The sequence below is a fragment of the Mytilus trossulus genome, chromosome 9 (genome assembly GCF_036588685.1).
Source record: "Mytilus trossulus isolate FHL-02 chromosome 9, PNRI_Mtr1.1.1.hap1, whole genome shotgun sequence".
Lineage (NCBI taxonomy): Eukaryota > Metazoa > Mollusca > Bivalvia > Mytilida > Mytilidae > Mytilus > Mytilus trossulus.
In genome coordinates this window covers 12979306-12999865 of record NC_086381.1, presented here as the reverse complement: position 1 = coordinate 12999865, position 20560 = coordinate 12979306, and the positions used below count along the sequence as shown (strand labels likewise).

At 30.7% G+C, this 20560-nt stretch overlaps 1 protein-coding gene across 1 annotated transcript; it reads right to left on the bottom strand.

Annotated features, from left to right (window-relative positions):
• Positions 1-2248: 2248 nt before the first annotated feature.
• On the bottom strand, positions 2249-13194 carry LOC134683601 (uncharacterized). The gene is made up of 8 exons (XM_063542908.1): positions 12600-13194; positions 11831-11894; positions 6821-6992; positions 5174-5274; positions 4018-4140; positions 3376-3541; positions 2968-3068; positions 2249-2406 (listed from the first exon to the last, which is right to left on the bottom strand). The coding sequence occupies exons 1-8, from the start codon at positions 12600-12602 to the stop codon at positions 2279-2281; spliced, it is 858 nt and encodes a 285-aa protein (XP_063398978.1). The 5' UTR covers positions 12603-13194; the 3' UTR covers positions 2249-2278.
• Positions 13195-20560: the final 7366 nt, after the last annotated feature.

Below are 20560 nucleotides of genomic sequence, written 5' to 3'. Positions count from 1 at the left end.
GAAATATTAAAAGAGGGGCGAAAGATACCAGAGGGACAGTCAAGGTCGTGATAAATATAAAATAAACTGACAACGCCATGGCTAAAAATAAAAAAAAGACAAACAGATAAACATTAATATACATGACACAACATAGAAAACTAAGGAATAATGTCACGAAACCCACCAAAAACTGGGGGTCATCTCAGGTGCTCCGGAAGGGTAAGCAGATCCTTCTCCACATGTGGCACCCGTCGTGTTGCTCGTGTGATAACAAATCCGGTAAATAGTCTAAATTGGTAGGTTACATTCATGAAAGGGAAGGAATTGTAGTTACGACGTAAGGAGCATATATATCCGATATCATCTGTGAAACGGTTATTCCATAACGGTCAACCAACTCGTGATGGCGTCCGTAAAACTAACGAAGGGATGATTTCAACTTCACCATTTGGAATTATTGTTAGATTGAAAAAGCCTAAATGTCTTATTTTTTTATGAACAATTCTTAATTGGTAGCAATGTGAATGAAATGCTACAATATAGCTGATATTAAGAATAAAATTGACTTTAACCGTTACATTTATTTTACGTTAATAAAACTCTAATGTTTGAAAGGATCACGTTTCAGCGACGCATTTGTCTGAATCAATAATTTTCCTACCCTTTTTGTTTTTACCTTAATATATTAATTTCGGTGTTACCTTTAAGGTTACAGTGACTGATCAATTAAAAATGATTTCCGGGAATTCTCTGTCAGAAGCGCTCTTTCAGTCATGACATCTTATAATGAAACACCATCTTTAAAAGTAAGATATCAGATTGATGCTACGCTATAACAATTAATTTATTGCTACATAAATAAGTAGAAAATGATTACAATGGGCAAAAACAACAATACGTCATTTCACAATGTAATGTGTACACCAATCTCAGAGCTATAGATGTGATATTCAATCAAACCAGACATTCTATATAGCAAGATGTTGTCTAAAGGCAGTGTATATCGTCACCATCTTGATGCTTACATATAATCCAACCTTTTTGCTGCTTTCTAATACCCTTTATACAAATATTTGATTGTAACCTATATAAAACCAAAAGATCAGAATATTTCGTTTCTCGCCTGCTAATGATTCAGCATCCTAAGAACAGAAAAACTAACCGGCGGAACTGAATCATAGTTGATACACGTAAGATTCTAGGAAACAAACATCAATGTTATCAAAGGTCAAGAAATTAAACATTATACACTTAGTTATCAAAACATTTTCAAGCTACCGTTTAAAGTCATAAGAAACCTCAAATCAAAAAAAAATAATGCATATGATTTTTATAACTCAATGGATAGTTTTCATTATAAAACTTATGTACATATACTTTTTTCTGAAGAAAATTCTTTAATATATTCATATTTAGAAGAAGTTTACTTTATTTGAATAGCTTCCTTCCAGCAAGCAATTCCCCCGACATATTTTCCGTATGCAAGGTGACCTAGCTCAGTGTAACCCATCTCGTAAAAATCCGGTGACCACAATACGCATGGATGTCCTTAAAATAAACTATTATCTGAATTTACATGTTAAACACGTGCTCTCTTTCCATGCTTTTTTGTTTATTTTTTTGTCGATTGTTGACAAATAGGTGACAATCGTTAAACTTCGGCTTCAAAACACGAACTTTAATTACCTGCCATATTTTCACAACAACACTAACCGATTGAAAAAAAATGACAATTATACGAAATTTACACGAAAAAAAATGATAAATTCGAGCACAGAAGACTAAGTTTATGATGTTTGTATGCATTGGTTCAAGAATTGGAAGAACATTATTTTTCACCGGTCACTCGTTTCTTATGACTTTTTAGCTACCGTTTATATAAAAACAAATCAAGCATGAATATGGATTTAATATTTTAAATAGTATTATATAAATTATGTACAAGAACGCGAAATAACTTAAAACATCAAAACATCAAAACCTGCTTTATCAAATTTGTTTCCGAAATTTATTTATATTATAGATTAACTTTATAACATTCGATTCCGTTTTTCAAAAATAAATCATAATACTCTAAAATTGCTTATTCTTCTTGTTAAAAAAAAATCTTTTAAATCACGGGTACTTTAGTCTAGCCAAAGACGTGACTTTACAAATAATGAGATTTCCAAGATAAAACTGCAATAAAAAAACACAAACTTATAAAATAAAACATCAAAACAATTTGTTAGTAATAATGAAATATTCAATCTACATCATTGTGATTTTAAAAATATACATAGAATAAAACAGAACATCATGCTTTAGGAAGAGTGTAAAGGAACTCCGAACGAGCAGGACTGTCTATCCAATCACAATCTTCGTGCATGTGAAATGGTTTGCCACGTGGTATTGTCATAATCATTCCCATTTCTGTACTGCCACCTACAATTTTACAACACACAAACTTACATTAGATATATGTTTCATTATAATACGTCATTGATTGGCGAACTCACATCACGTGTTAATCCTTAAGCAATTGCATTACACAATAAAACTTATCATTTATGATATAACACAAAGTGCAAAGGCGAATTTAAAAAAAATGATAAAATTAGTGTTTTCATGATCCTAGCTAAAAAATGTAATTATACGTATTTAATTCTTCTTTTTGTAACTTCATCGAGTTGTAAAAGCGTTGACCGTGCGCACATTTTCAGAATGATGTTCTTCGGTCAACGCTTTTACACCCCAATAAAGTTACAAAAAGAAGCATTCAATTCTTAAATAACACATCAAAGCTAAATACATTTGTACATATGAGTACGTGGTCTTCCTTTCTTACTTTTAAAGGCTATATAATTTTAATATATAGAGGTTGCTCTTAAAACTAAAAATATGTAATTCATGGTTACATTTTAACGCTTGTGAATTTTTATGGACTTTTGGTGAAATTTATTTGTTTCATTAGAATAACTAATCCTATGATCTTGATATACTTACTATTCATCCGGGCAATCTCAAAATCATAGAAAGGATCGTTACGTATTGATTTGATACGAAGGCACAATATTCCATCCTGATCAGATGTTATGGAACTAGCTCTGAAATAATAAGATTCAACGATATAATGGCAAAATAAATTGATCCATTTAGAAAAAAAACCACCAATACAACAGACCAGCAAGATTCGACAAGGTACACATATTGTATATGATATGAACATTTGTATCACTTAGTCATTTACTAGTAGTAGCTCGCCCTCAAATAAAAATTCATGATTCAGAAACTTCCAAAAACATATAAGTAATCAAACTTAGTAAAGCTACATGTATGTACATATACTTCGATTCACGATTAGGAAATGATATCGAAGAAAATATATAAATAAATCTTGATGTTTATACTTACCGCAGTTGAAAAATATGTTTATCTCTTTTCTCACATCTAAATAAAACATCTGTCCCATTCATTAATGTCAGAGTGAAATCAGATTTGGTAAAGGACACTCTCCATGCAATTTTTATAGAGGTACTCCAGGAATGACGAAGTACCTTCGGAAACTTGCATCCAGGACCTAAGCAAAAGGAAAAAAATGGAGTGCTTTAATTCAAACTTATCTAGACTCAGAACGATTTACAGTTTGACATAATGTTTAAAATTTGTCTATCGTTGAAAATTGACTACAGAAAATCTTCCTATGTGATTTTGTATCTTTATTTTATTAACATTTTAATTACTAGTACTACATTTACTTTTTATTCATTATCCCAAAACACCATAAAAGTGTCTATAATTGTACGTGGTAATTTTCAAAAGATATTGCAGTCAGTTATCGCTGTATTCAACAACATAAATCATTTGACATTTATAAAATAATAATTCATTGTAAGCCCTGAAATGTGACAAGCTTAATTAAGAATTAAAATCAATCCATCTTTTGTAAATAATTTTATAAAAGCGCCAAGAATAAAATTATGAAGCAAGAGTATTGAAGTATACGTTGTTTTGTACTTTTGTTGTTGCATTAACACACACTTAGTATCAACTTACTTGTTCTCTGGAGATATGAGTAGACAGGCACTGATGAACCAAGACACACATCGTTTAATGACATGGGACCAAAATCTCCTCTGTACAACAACGGTCCCATCAAGCTGTGACCAATAGACGGATCTGTTTAAAAGAAAAAAATATCTAACTATCTTATAAACTCAAACGAGTCATGTAAGCAGGTTTTTGCTGTTTTCCGACATTCTGTGTGTTATATTCAAAGAGGCATTGGTTTGGTTTGCTAGTTTTGTAATGGAATCAAAATAGTCAAAATATTATAACAATCATGTTAAAATCATCCAATTCATTCAATCTCTACATGTAAATAATATTTCGGACTTGCAGAAAAACGACTTCTTTACAAATAACTCCACCAAATAACGGATGGTTTGTTAACTTTCAAATGTTTGTACTCTAGGGTACCGGTTCATAGCGGTTCAAGTCCTGTGACTAGATGAACTATGATTGCTATACTCGTTGTCGATTCTCAGTCTGTTTCTTTTAAAGACACTGACAGAACACTGGACCTCTTTTTGTTTTGTTTTTGTAAATAGGACGATTGTGTCATATTTGGAACTAACAAATTGCCAAACTTTCCAGAGCACCTGTTATTTACTGTTTCATATCATTTCTTGTTACTCGGTTTTCTTATTTATTGTTAACAGAAGTCAATATGCAGATTTATAATTGAAAATAGATATTTTCAATTCCGTCTATCTATATTCCTGATCAACAAGTGGTGCCAGACGATTTATGCTCTGATAAACATACAAATGTGCATATCGTTGGAGAATCATTGGAATTTTTTGATCTAAGGAGCTGTGGGGATTTATTGAAAACTTACATTCTGATTACATCAAAATGAATTTAGATTTTATCAATATGCAACTTTTGGTGTTTTTACTGTACATGTCTTTGTTCTTCTCTTTTCTTTTACTCCCCTTGCGATAATATAATGATCAATAATCAATATTTAGTTTTCAGTGTAATATATATTAAAAAAAAAAAGACAATTAACAGCAGAAATTTTAGAGTGTATTACCCAGTGGTTTTACCGGGCCATGTTTACGTTGCAGAAAAATACCCAAATTGATGACTTATAAAACATTATTTCTTTTAATAGAATGTAGATCATATACTAAGAATTACGACTTGCCATTTAGCCGAACGAGGCTGTATTCTGCACGTGCATGATATGCAATGTAAGCAAATCCGATACATAAGTAACCATGATAACCAGGCCTATAGTCTCGAATTCTGAAATTGAAAAGAAAATCTGTAGATGTATAGAATTCGTATAGAAATGTGATGACATCGTGTATACATGGAGCTCTCAAATAAAAAAAATTCTTGCATATCAATGTCAAAGGAAATCCTTCCAGCAACTATCATACTGTATTTTCATAATATTCTAGATCATTAATTAACTTCAGCAACATTATGTATTGCAATATTCAATCTTTGGCTGAACCGTTTAAAAAACAAAAAAACCTCGCAAATGCAGCGAAATCTGCCAGACACGTGTAAAATCGAACTAAATTTCAAAAATCTTATGTGAATATCTAGATATGTATTGATTTTTTTTTGTTTGATTTGTCTCCTTTTGTAATTCCTTAATTTCTAGTTGTTTTTGTTCCAAGTTTGTCGGTTTATTAATCGCTGTAGTATTGTTATATAAACATTATCATCAAAAGTCTCATTTGACCCAAAAAAACCAATTAATTCATAAATTGAGAAATTTTGATTTACTCAGAATCATGTACCCTTTGTACATAAAAATTTAACTCTGACATCAGACTGAAGAAAAGTTCGTTCTTTACATTTTAGATTTGAAATTTGGAAAAAATGGTTTCATTTGAAACTGGTTTTTTTTTTACGAAAATATTATAGCACTGTTGGCAGATTAGCAAAACATAAAGCACAAGAACAAAGGAAGAAACTCGTGGTCATGCAGAAATCAGGGTAATAGAGTAAGTGCATATCATTTACGTTAATGATGTGCTGAACTAGAATTAGGAGTATTCAAAAGTAGTGTTCTCACGCATGTTAAAAGGTTTTCTATTTAAAACAGTATTGGTTTTCTAATATATTAGTGATTATAACAAACTTAGGGTAGAAACTACTTGACAAAAGAAGAATTTCAAGTGCTAACTAGTTGCCTGTAAATTAATTACGAAGTGAATCTCCTATCATCCAATGCATTTTAAGTCTGCACGAAATAATTACATGTAATTTTAATATAATCAAACTTATCCAGATGTTAGGAATTAATTTATTGAGCAGGAAACACAATGGCAAATGTTATAATCATTGCAAATTATTTTCTCAAATCTTATGACGACTACAGCATGTTTAACTTGTATTTTTTTCATTAAGCTTTTACTGAAAATATTGAGATGTACTATGATTGCAAATGAGACAATTATATTCATCAGTGACCAATGGATGACTACATTTCACCCTACGATCTTTAACAATGAGAACATTATTCGCCACATGTTAAAGCGCATGTTCCATATCAGTATAAAATAATTGCCTTTGTCCTTAAATGAATGCTGAGTTGATGTCATATCTTTGGTAGGCTCTGTTATATCTATTTTCCACTTGTATCGACTAGGGCCAATTTGGAGCTTCACATATTGTTGATGCTATAGGTTGACCTTCAGATCAGATCACAATTTTCCTTCATTGTGTGTTGCTCGGTTGTGTCTCTTCAATTTTCGTTCTGTGTTGTTAGGGTAGTTTCTTCAATGTGTACTGTCACATTTAAAATAAAATGAAATAAATCATATACTAGTATTACCTTAGAAGAAAAGTATTTCCTTTGCTTTCAGCACACTTATATCTCAACGTTTCTTTGCCTGGTTCTTTGAAGACCACACTTTTCCTTCTGACCCTAAGTATTGTTCTTGGTTGATTCACTAAATACCAACGATCTCTGAGGTAGGGTGATATGGAACAGTTAAATTTGCACTCTGAAATAAATAAAAGAAAACGTTTCAAATGACATGTTAACTAACATTCTAGAACTTTCTTCGTATTAAATGAGTCCAATTTCTCATATATTCGTTTCGTAAACATTATTTCTATCATATATGTATTGAAGTCAATGGCAGACAGACAACAACCCTTCAAAAGAAAAATGTCGAAGAAGAAACAAACAAGTCAACAAAATATTGCATTGAAGTGAAACTGAAAATTAAACAATGCAAACTCAAAAACATTCCCAGGGATATATTGATGTGCTCCGGAAAGGTCTTACTTCACTGTTAACATCTCTATAGTAGTAATGCCTTCAGGCAGAGACATATATTGAATTATTATATGTCTCTGCTTCAGGTAAGTCATCAAACAGTAAAATATTCACATTTGTCTTTCGAACTTTATTCATAATTCACTGGTGTATGTACTTTCTCCTATAATACATGTACGTTAGACTAGACGTCAAAGTTGAAATGAAGACCGCTTTTATATTTTGAATCATGCACGTAGTGCAATAATTACGAAACCAACATTGTATGAAGATAAGAGATACATGTATATATATGCAGGGTTTGCAGACTTCAAATCAAAATAATCTAACAACGATTTATGAAAAAAAAAAAAGAGGAAGAAAATAATTCATTTGATGAAAACCTACAATCTTAACTGAAAATGTAAAGGACTTTCCTTTCAATTGTAGCACAAAGATTCCAGTCTAACCATAATAAGAGCAGATCAAGAAAGATTTTGATATAAAAAAAAAAATTATATACAAGCCATGGATCCCATAAAAGTTGTATTGAAGTTGTCGAAACACTTTGCTAAATCAGACCATGTTGTCACAACTTTATTGTTTTTGTGTTTGCTGTGTTGCTGTCTCATTGATGTATACCAGGCTATCCGCCAGTCTTTTAATTATATAAGAAGGGTCAATCTCTCTGAGTAGAACAAAAAGATTGCATCAGCGTTCTAATAGAAACAGATATTTCTAAAATTAATATTCTAAACTTAATGGTGTGTTACCATTTTTCATCTTATTCTTTCGCAATAAAATTCTTATTTTTTAAATATTAAAACTTTTATCGTAATTATGCACCAGTATTAAGTCTGAAGAAAATGTCAACAGCTACAATTTGTCTGTAGAAACTTGAGACTCGTATTTATTTAACTACCCACATGCCTTAATCAATAATTGAAAAAAAAAGGATCACCATATTCGTTTCCACGGTAGATATTTTCTTAAGAAATTGTCTGTTCTCACGATGGGTGAAATTTATGACGTATATTTTTTCTTCATTTACAAATAAAACTTTCTTGATTTATATATGATTCGAAGCTTTTTATATGGAAGCTTGACTGTTTGACAAATGTTTATTCCTGTTAAAAATCTACAAAATATTTGCCACATAGATGTTATTTTTTTTAAATGACGCACTATTGGCAAACTATATCATGTCACAATTTATATAGATCCGTGACGTCGACACTCACTGTATATATATTTTCTGTTTGCCAATAAACTCCCCCGTTGATCGTGATAATTTTGCAATTGATACATTTCAATTGTAAACTTAAACAAATTGAATATTTTAACTATGGAGAGATTAAATAAATATTGATGTCAACGTATCACTGAATGGTAGTAAATATTTATCTAATGATTAATTAAGATAGAATGAATGAGTGCAATGTTCCGAATGTACATGGTTAGATCATTTACCCGAGATAAATGAATGAGTGCAATGTTCCGAATGTACATGGTTAGATCATTTTACACGAGATAAATTTATAAACGTAACCGAGTTAACAAAATGTTCTCAAACTAATCAGAACCGATTAAAAAGCATGCAGCCTCTAGGCAGCTTTTTTTTTTTTTTATCTAATTGCGAGGCTTGGCGAAATATTTAGATTTTTTAAAGTTTTGAGCAGAGCAGGAACATATATAGATATACTGTTCCCAGAGCAGAGGAAGCTCGAATTACACGAGATTTAGTGGTGGAATGTGTTTCTAGAAATAAATGATTATTTAGACAAAATGCATACAAGCTTTATTTTTCTTTATCAATGACTTGCTTTATAAAGATGCGTTCTCTCTATGTGACATTAGCAATGGCATATACTAGCTTTTTTTCGTGAAGTAAATGATTCTAGAAATAAATGATTATTTAGACAAAATGCATACAAGCTTTAGTTTTCTTTATCAATGACTTGCTTAAAGATGCGTTCTTTCTATGTGACATTAGCAATGGCATATACTAGCTTTTTTTTCGTGAAGTCACAACACCAAAACAAGAAAAGAGCACGTTATGTTTACGTCATAATGATATTTTGACCAATGTAAACTGAAACAGAACCACTGGTTAATTCTACCATAAACAACTTTTACAAGTCAGGGAAACCCTTTAAGAAAAATCGGCTGAAACAGTTTGGTACATTTTCTCAGTAACTGGAAATATTCGCTTCTTGAAATCTAATAAAAATTCTTAAATTGCCTTAATTACAAGCGGCATATCAAAGCGGTAGCAATTTGAAGGATTCAACTTTTACGAAATTTTTCTTCTTGATTTAGTATACCAAGTTAAATGTAGATAAATGAAGCCGTGCACATGTGTAACTGTAATATTTGGTGTCTACTTCTATGAGTGTCAATGAGACAACTCTCCATCCAAGTCCCATTTTTTTTAAAGTAAACAATAAAAGGTCAAAGTACGGTCTTCAACACGGAACCTTGGCTCACGACGAACAGCTATACATACACCTTATCCCTATTTGCCCGCCATTACTGAACATCACACAGGCAAATAAAAAACTTCATGTGCGCCATTTCACAGGTATTTCAAATAAAATATAACCGAACAGTTGAATAATCATTGCTGTATCTTGAATAGTGTTTGTTTTTACAGTATTTCTCCTGGATGATTGTTCATACTAATTTCTAATACAAAACTGAGGTTTAAAGTTATAAAATGTTGATATGCTTGAGGGATGGACATTGTCAGCTCAGAGTTCAATAGAGGAAATAAGTCTGTATTTTTTATGATCACAGTGACACATATGGTATATATAGCTTATCATATGCATCATATTAAAAATCGTGTGGGAGTTTCATAAAACTTGCAAAGCCAGAATAACAACGGATATGGACAGAATTATAACTTTGCTATAGTGTATAACGAATACAACTGTCTCGTAATTTTACTACTTTTAAATATGTTCAAAGTAACAGAACTGTGTTTTAACGAAGTTATAACGTACCTTGTGTATGATTTTAAGATGACTGAATACTGAGAAATATGTTTTATTATGCCCAAAAAAAAACTGTACTTATTTTTAAAGTGTTTTCTGAAAGAAAGAAATTACTATTTACCTGTATTATTGGCGCAAATGAAAGGTTTTATTTTTGGCGCAAATGATATATGGTTTGTGGAAGGTGTTTTTTTTTTTGCACAAACGAAAGGACAATTGGCGCAAAAGCAAAGAACTGCACACAGGTTCCCGTAAAATTTGACATCACAATAAAAATTGCTGGACGCAACAAAGGAAAAGCGATTGATTTTTGACGTCAATAGTTCAAGTATCGCAAATTCTCAGTGTATATAGCTACTACCCAAATAGGGACAAGATTCATTGCTTGGTGTATGTATTTTCTATCACTCATAAACCAAGAGGGGTCTAAAGCATAGGCAGTGGCTATTCGTCCGGCTAGCCGGACAAATAGTAAAAAAAAAACGTTCGGTGCGAAGCTATAGATAGAACGGCGGACCAGTTTAATCCGCAGACGGATGGCCAGACGAATAGAGATTTTTAACTATTCGACCGGCTAGCCGGACGAATAGCCCAATCCGTAAAGTATATGTTAATGATGACCATTTTCTTCACAATTAGATTCGAGCATTAGCGAGTGTATGTACTTATAATAAATAAATAAATATTCACTTTCTAACTTAACATATAGAAGAGTGCTATATACTAAAATGACCTATTCTATTCTATTTTTAGTTTTTTAATTGGTTTTATTCAAGAATTGATTTAGCTGAAGCATTTTTAATTTGACCGATATCAAGTTACAGCTTCAAAAGTTGTTACCTAATCGATACAGTAAACTAATTACAGTCACACATTATTTCAACACTTTATCAAGTCAATTTATATCAAATCTTATTGTAGTTTTCTTCAAGGATCAGAAATAACAAAATGTAATGATTTCTAACAATCGAGAAAATTAATTCAAGTTTTGACCTCTCATGGGAAATTATGTTGTCTTGAAAACGTATTTCTTTTCTACCTTAAATACTAGAAGAAAATTGATTAGAAGTCGTCTCCTTCACAGATTTATCATCTACAGACAAAATCTGACATTTATTTACTCTTTGTCTGATACAAAGTTTAACTCTCTGTTCTTCCATATACGGGGTAGGGATTTAACAGATGGTGCAAAACTATATAGAGACCAATACATTGTACCAGCAGAGAACAGGTATTCTGTGATGTGTTTTTTTTTATACATATGACGCGGCTCTGTACTTATACATCCCGTTATTGTTTTATTGTTGCAATGTTTGTTTTTGTTTTTATATCATTAAAATAATACACAATGCTGGCTGCTGTATCCCTATCAAAAATATGACAGTTGTAGTCCATTCGTTTGGTGTGTTTGAGCTTTCGATTTTGCCATTTGATTTCTAGGGACTTTCCATTTTGAATTTTTCCTCGGAGTTCAGTATTGTTGTGATTTTACTTGAAAGATGTAAATTGGGAACATATCGGGAACTGATACTTATTATGCAAATGTAATAGACATGCATACATATGGATATATCCTGTGACTTACCTATTATTGTAGATAGGTATACAAGGATGTACATGTATGCTATGCTACATCTGAACCAGTATACCTGTTAAAACAGAGAATCGTATTACATTTGGCTACATGTAAATGAGGACATACTATTCAATGTAGTTCTTAATTTTTGTGTAATTTTGTCTAGTGTGGAGAGTTGTCTTATTGGCAGTCATACCACATCTTTTTTTTTATATATACATGTACATTTAAATCATATATTATACTGACGTCTTTTATACAATGCTGACGTCTTTTGTTGTTTGGGCATTTCAAAACATTTCTGTACGTTGCATTATCTGTGCATTTTCTCAGCAACTACAGATCATAGCCTCTTGGTTTTTTTATATTTTATTTTGTTTAATATCGATAAATTAAGCCGTATCCGTATGCACTATATGTTGTCTGCTTCTACATACTAGTACAATTTATCTTGGGTATTTAAGCATTTCTGTACCTACTTTATGAGGGAAGAAAGATAAGTGAAAACTAATTGAGTTACCCTCTTTCTTTGATAGATTTCATCAAATATGAAATCGTCTATGACGGTACATATACATGAATTTTTTATTGAGTATAAGGGTAAACTATTAGGGCTAATTTCCAGGAGATTAAATTATACTTCGTCATACATGTATATTAATAGTTTACTCTGTTGGTTGTTTATTCTAGTTCATTCTAGATATATATAAAGAAAAACATAACTGTACTTGATGAATACAAAGTAATCTTTAAAGGATTTAAAAACATATGTACTTACCATTATTTATAAAAAGTTGTTTATTAATCCTACATTGTATATGGAAATTTCAGGTATCAAGCTTTTAATAAAACATTAGGCGAAACAATCACCATCGAAAAACGATAAATCCTGCAAACGTTCTCTTATTCCATAAAGTATAATAGATTTTACGATCAGTTTTATTGTTGAAAATGTAAGCATTTCATTTAGACAGTCTGTATAAACGGTTCCATGGCTTTTAATTATGCATCAATAATTTTTTTGTTCTATAACAGAAAAAAAATCGTTGAACAACTGTGAAACAAAAGTGTTTAATTAATTCTAACATTCGCAATGTTGATTTGAAGTTCTAAGTACTTTTCCTGTGTGTATGAATACTGTATCTGACTAAATTAACAAGCGTTATCACAAATTGTCTAAGATCTTGTTAGTCTTACGTTGTTGTCAAAGGTTTCAGTTCTTTTTTACAGAAGTTCTTAATAATCTTTGAGATCAAAGAATCTTATTCTTCAATTAGTTTGCTTCTTCAGAAATCTGTATCTTTTAATGAGATTTACCGCTCAGAATAAAGATCTCTGGCATTCTAAGGACTTTATACATCATCTTCATAAACAGCTATTAGGCTTTAATTAATACGGTATGCCCTGGAATCTAATAATTTTCTATATTTTACTGCGATTGAAATGTGATTAAGAAGAGTATTTCGTTTTATCAGTTCTTTGTATTTCTTCAGAAACCGTATTGTGACTTGCCTGGCATCCATATCAGGAAGACAATCGTCTGTGAACAATATGTCATGGAGAAGATAAGTGATTCTCATCAATATGTCATGGAGAAGATAAGTGATTCTGATCAAATTTAATTGATAAACGAAAGCTTTATTGTTAGTTTGTCTTGTAGATATTTGGTTGATAAACGGCATCAAATTGAAATGTAAGAGATCATATAAGATAGTCTCCTTTTGGTTAATTAATAGTTCAACCAAAATCGAACTGGATATAATTCTTGAATAAGATTTCGAATGAAGTTGTTAATTTGGGCTTAAATGGTTCTTATACCCAATTAATCATTTATGGGATGGAAGCAACCAACAATAAAAAATAAACAAAAAATATAAGAATGTGTAAGATGTGGCCTCATCTTGATTTATGTTTTTTTTTAGTTACTGTAGTTAAACGAAAATTAAAATCAAACATGCTATACCATAACAATAAGTTCGAGAAAGAACTTGTTAGATAATAAAGAGTAATTCTGTGGGTTTCTGATGGTATAGTAAACCCATTGTGTCGTTGTACAATAATGTTTATTTCAATCTTCCATAGTAGTGATTTTGTCTAAGTTTTATCATTTGTTGCTGGGGCGACAAAAATATCACATACATAATTCAATTTGATTTGACATGTCGAGCCTTTTAAGAGATTTAAGTATATTTCAGTGAAATAGTTGAAAACAATTATCATTCTGTCGCTGTTCTTGTCAGTATGGGGAAATCGTAAAAGAAGACACTAAGAAAAGAATTACAGAGATACTATTATACTAGTAATTAGAAAATCATCGGACCCTCATGCACCATATGGCCATACACAAAACCCAAGACTTTAAATGTTTGTAAATTAAGATAGATGTAACTATACATGTTCCTCACACATTCAGTAATGTTTTTTTCTGCTGAAAGCAATGTTGTTTTTTTTTAATATTTACCAAACATTAGCACTCCGTCCTTTGAAATCATTGAACGGTAACAGATGTATTTACAGGATGTACCATAACGAATCATAAACGTTGAATCAATGAATCATAAAGTTAGCGTTGTATCAATGAATCATAAAGTAAGCGTTGTATCAATGAATCACCAAGTTAGCGTTGAATCAATGAATCATAAAGTTAGCGTTGTATCAATGAATCATAAAGTAAGCGTTGTATCAATGAATCACCAAGTTAGCGTTGAATCAATGAATCATAAAGTTAGCGTTGTATCAATGAATCATCAAGTTAGCGTTAAATCAATAAATCATCAAGTTAGCGTTGACTCAATGAATCATAAAGTTAGCGTTGTATCAATGACTCATAAAGTTAGCGTTGTATCAATGAATCATAAAGTTAACGTTGTATCAATGAATCATAAAGTTAACGTTGTATCAATGAATCATAAAGTTAACGTTGTATCAATGAATCATAAAGTTAACGTTGTATCAATGAATCATTAAGTTAACGTTGTATCAATGAATCATAAAGTTAACGTTGTATCAAGGAATTATAAAGTAAACGTTGTATCAATGAATCATAAAGTTAACGTTGTATCAATGAATCACAAAGTTAACGTTGTATCAAGGAATCATAAAGTAAACGTTGTATCAATGAATCATAAAGTTAACGTTGTATCAAGGAATTATAAAGTTAACGTTGTATCAATGAATCATAAAGTTAACGTTGTATCAAGGAATTATAAAGTAAACGTTGTATCAATGAATCATAAAGTTAACGTTGTATCAATGAATCATAAAGTTAACGTTGTATCAAGGAATTATAAAGTAAACGTTGTATCAATGAATCATAAAGTTAACGTTGTATCAATGAATCACAAAGTTAACGTTGTATCAAGGAATCATAAAGTTAACGTTGTATCAAGGAATTATAAAGTAAACGTTGTATCAATGAATCATAAAGTTAACGTTGTATCAATGAATCACAAAGTTAACGTTGTATCAAGGAATCATAAAGTTAACGTTGTATCAAGGAATTATAAAGTAAACGTTGTATCAATGAATCATAAAGTTAACGTTGTATCAATGAATCATAAAGTAAACGTTGTATCAATGAATCATACACGTTGTATCAATGAATCATAAAGTTAACGTTGTATCAAGGAATCATAAAGTTAACGTTGTATCAATGAATTATAAAGTTAACGTTGTATCAATGAATCATAAAGTTAACGTTGTATCAATGAATCACAAAGTTAACGTTGTATCAAGGAATCATAAAGTTAACGTTGTATCAAGGAATTATAAAGTAAACGTTGTATCGATGAATCATTAAGTTAACGTTGTATCAATGAATCATAAAGTTAACGTTGTATCAATGAATCATAAAGTTAACGTTGTATCAATGAATTATAAAGTAAACGTTGTATCAATGAATCATAAAGTTAACGTTGTATCAATGAATCATAAAGTTAACGTTGTATCAAGGAATTATAAAGTAAACGTTGTATCAATGAATCATAAAGTTAACGTTGTATCAATGAATCATAAAGTTAACGTTGTATCAATGAATTATAAAGTAAACGTTGTATCAATGAATCATAAAGTTAACGTTGTATCAAGGAATTATAAAGTAAACGTTGTATCAATGAATCATAAAGTTAACGTTGTATCAAGGAATTATAAAGTAAACGTTGTATCAATGAATCATAAAGTTAACGTTGTATCAATGAATCACAAAGTTAACGTTGTATCAAGGAATCATAAAGTAAACGTTGTATCAATGAATCATAAAGTTAACGTTGTATCAAGGAATTATAAAGTTAACGTTGTATCAATGAATCATAAAGTTAACGTTGTATCAAGGAATTATAAAGTAAACGTTGTATCAATGAATCATAAAGTTAACGTTGTATCAATGAATCATAAAGTTAACGTTGTATCAAGGAATTATAAAGTAAACGTTGTATCAATGAATCATAAAGTTAACGTTGTATCAATGAATCACAAAGTTAACGTTGTATCAAGGAATCATAAAGTTAACGTTGTATCAAGGAATTATAAAGTAAACGTTGTATCAATGAATCATAAAGTTAACGTTGTATCAATGAATCATAAAGTAAACGTTGTATCAATGAATCATACACGTTGTATCAATGAATCATAAAGTTAACGTTGTATCAAGGAATCATAAAGTTAACGTTGTATCAAGGAATTATAAAGTAAACGTTGTATCAATGAATCATAAAGTTAACGTTGTATCGATGAATCATTAAGTTAACGTTGTATCAATGAATCATAAAGTTAACGTTGTATCAATGAATCATAAAGTTAACGTTGTATCAATGAATCATAAAGTTAACGTTGTATCAATGAATCATACACGTTGTATCAATGAATCATAAAGTTAACGTTGTATCAAGGAATCATAAAGTTAACGTTGTATCAAGGAATTATAAAGTTAACGTTGTATCAATGAATCATAAAGTTAACGTTGTATCAATGAATCACAAAGTTAACGTTGTATCAAGGAATCATAAAGTAAACGTTGTATCAATGAATCATAAAGTTAACGTTGTATCAAGGAATTATAAAGTTAACGTTGTATCAATGAATCATAAAGTTAACGTTGTATCAAGGAATTATAAAGTAAACGTTGTATCAATGAATCATAAAGTTAACGTTGTATCAATGAATCATAAAGTTAACGTTGTATCAAGGAATTATAAAGTAAACGTTGTATCAATGAATCATAAAGTTAACGTTGTATCAATGAATCACAAAGTTAACGTTGTATCAAGGAATCATAAAGTTAACGTTGTATCAAGGAATTATAAAGTAAACGTTGTATCAATGAATCATAAAGTTAACGTTGTATCAATGAATCACAAAGTTAACGTTGTATCAAGGAATCATAAAGTTAACGTTGTATCAAGGAATTATAAAGTAAACGTTGTATCAATGAATCATAAAGTTAACGTTGTATCAATGAATCATAAAGTAAACGTTGTATCAATGAATCATACACGTTGTATCAATGAATCATAAAGTTAACGATGTATCAATGAATCATAAAGTTAACGTTGTATCAATGAATCATAAAGTTAACGTTGTACCAATGAATCATAAACGTTGTATCAATTAAGGAATGACTGTAATATTTTTTCTGTCTATGAAGAAATAACATAAAAAAAAATGGTGCACACTAGCGGGTTATTTAACAGTGTGCACCAAATTTTTTATGTTATTTCAAATAGACAGAAACAATTTTACAGTCATTTCTTATAATTTAATTCTAAATTCTTTTTTAAACCGTAGAAAGCCATGAAAAAACGTTGATGACGTCACGGTCATATGACTAAATTGTGTCTATTTATGGGCTCATAACAAAATAACGTTATCCAATCAGAAGACGCGTAACATCCAAAATTAAATTATTGAATCATAAACGTTGTATCAATGAAACGGTTAACAAATAATAACCATGCAACAATTAATCAGAGGTATACGTTTGTGTCAATAATACGTCCTTTTGCGCCACAACTAATTTGCGAAAATCGTTAGTTGCGTCACTAGTTTTCAAAAATAATAAGTATCTACTGCGACGAAAATGAAGTAAGTAGCCCTATTCTAAGATTATTTCCTTTTATGATAAACTCCCTCATCAATTCTGTACCCTTGCTTATGACCGTTGCCATTTTGACATCAATTTTTTAAAGTGCACGGGGCGGGGTCTCAACATATAAATTTTGGGGATTGACGTCACTCTGCCAACCTTCCAGTCATATATTTTTTAAGAAAATCCCTACCCATACAAATATTTAATAGGCAAATCATAATCCTTTCATATATTTCCCAGCTCTCAGCATCTGAACGAGATCATCTTAACCACATGGTATCACAAATCTTCACTTCCAATATTAATATATGTCCACTTATACGGTAATCAAAATACAATGTCAGGAACTCAGACTACTGATTTCAAGTTTTTTTGTACGCTTCAGAATCCAATTGGAAAAAAGAATATTTTCGTGTAAAACATACTAGTGATTTGTATTCTATTTGAAGAAATCACAAATCTCCGTAGTCAAGGGAGAAATATGACCTTTGAAATCATCATTGACCTTATAAATAACCAATGAAATTGTCGTAATTTCGTAACACATTGTAGGATAGGCAAACTTAATTAAACGCATTTCTTCTTCTTTCGTCACAGAAAACTGATATTTACTTTCTAGTTATGTTTGCGGTGATTGTCCACTTATTCATATACATCTTTTGAGTTTCGGTGTAATACGATAAATAGATTTTCATATGTGAAAAAGATAACAGTTCATAACCATCGGAGATCATAGGAGTATCGTAAAATACAAATGTATGCTATCTCAAATGATCTTCCGCTCACGATGAAAAGTAAGTAAGTAAAACTTTATTTGGATTCGGCATATTGACAAACAGTACTAACGCTCTAATGAGCTTTTCACCGAATATAAAAACATATGCAATAACAAATAAAACAAGGCATGCAGCATGCAATAAATAATAAAAAGCAGCACCAAAAATTAACTCTAAGCAAATAGCATATACATGTGTCTTGCAAAATACCAAAACATATATATGAAGCACTAAATTTTTTTAAAATTTTCTCATTAAAAAATTATTTTTTAAATAATTTATGATTTATGAAGTAAAAATTTCAAATCTTTCCAATTTTAAAAGGTAAAAAACAAAATTTCAGTTGCAAAGATAAAAAGCATAAATATTGTAACATAAAGTTATCTACAGGCAAAGCAAAAACATTCTGTTCCACTCCAGGGGTGGTGTTCTCGAAGCTATCTTAGGATTAGGACGTGTCCTAAGTCTATCTTATGACATGTCTTTGTCCTAAGTCGTGTTCTCGAAGCTCTCTTAACTTATAATAAATCCCATTTTTCGTCCTAACTTTAGGACACCCAACAAGGTGTCTTAAGAGCAACCTATCTTCATCCTAGTGTAATAAGTTTGGTTTTGCTTTTTGCTCATTATTTTACGTGAAAATGAACGTGAAATGAAACGCACCATCGGTTATTAACTCGTACATAAAGAAAAGGTGCATGATTTCAAACTTTGAACTTCGTGTTTCACGATACGATTATACTAAATATTTAATTCTCTTTTCAAAACAAATTGTTTTCCAGTTTAAATAACAATCTTTTTTTATACAATTACATTGGTAATTAAGCAATTTATTATGTACATGTTATGATAAAATTCGTAAATAATTTTATTAAATATTTTCGTCATTAATAAATGTTTTATCAACAAATATCTTTAAATATTTTAAATTTCGACTTAGGATATGTTTAGGACGTCCTAACATAAGATTCGTCTGAGATAGCTTCGAGACACAACTTAAGAGTGTCCTAAGTTGATCTTAAGTCCGTCCTAAAATTGGTCTTATCTATGACTTAGGACGAATCTTAGGATACTTTCGAGAACACCACCCCTGTGAGGTGCAAATGTATTTTAATTTGAAAGTCTGTTAGAAACAATTTTGGTTCTTTTCAGACATGCCAAATATAATGTCACAGGCAACTTAAAACTAAATATTATAGTTCAATTTGAAAAATATCTTAAATACATTTTCTGCATATTTTATTTTTTTAAAGTTATTTTTTTTTTCTGGATGTGAAGGGGGTCTTAATCAATGACAATAGTGCCTTCTGATATAATATTATATAAAAACCTAATAGTAATGAAAGAGGTTTTTAGCTCACCTGGCCCGAAGGGCCAAGTGAGCTTTTCCCATCACTTTGCGTCCGGCGTCCGTCGTCGTCCGTCGTCCGTCGTCGTTGTTAACTTTTACAAAAATCTTCTCCTCTGAAACTACTGGGCCAAATCAAACCAAACTTGGCCACACTCATCATTGGGGTATCTAGTTTAAAAAATGTGTGGCATGACCCGGTCAACCAACCAAGATGGCCGCCACAGCTAAAAATAGAACATAGGGGTAAAATGCAGTTTTTGGCTTATAACTCAAAAACCAAAGCATTTAGAGCAAATCTGACATGGGGTAAATATGTTTATCAGGTCAAGATCTATCTGCCCTGAAATTTTCAGATGAATCAGTCAATAGGTTGTTGGGTTGCTGCCCCTGAATTGGTAATTTTGATGAAATTTTGCTGTTTTTGGTTATTATCTTGAATAGTATTATAGATAGAGATAAACTGTAAACAGCAATAATGTTCAGCAAAGTAAGATCTACAAATAAGTCAACATGACCAAAATGGTCAGTTG

What these genes read in the sequence shown, in the direction of transcription:
- LOC134683601 (XM_063542908.1), bottom strand. An exon ending in ATACCTATCTACAATAATAG is followed by an intron (nt 6,993 to 11,830) that starts GTAAGTCACAGG and finishes TATTTATTTCAG; the next exon opens with AGTGCAAATTTAACTGTTCC. An exon ending in CTCATATCTCCAGAGAACAA is followed by an intron (nt 3,542 to 4,017) that starts GTAAGTTGATAC and finishes CCTTTTGCTTAG; the next exon opens with GTCCTGGATGCAAGTTTCCG.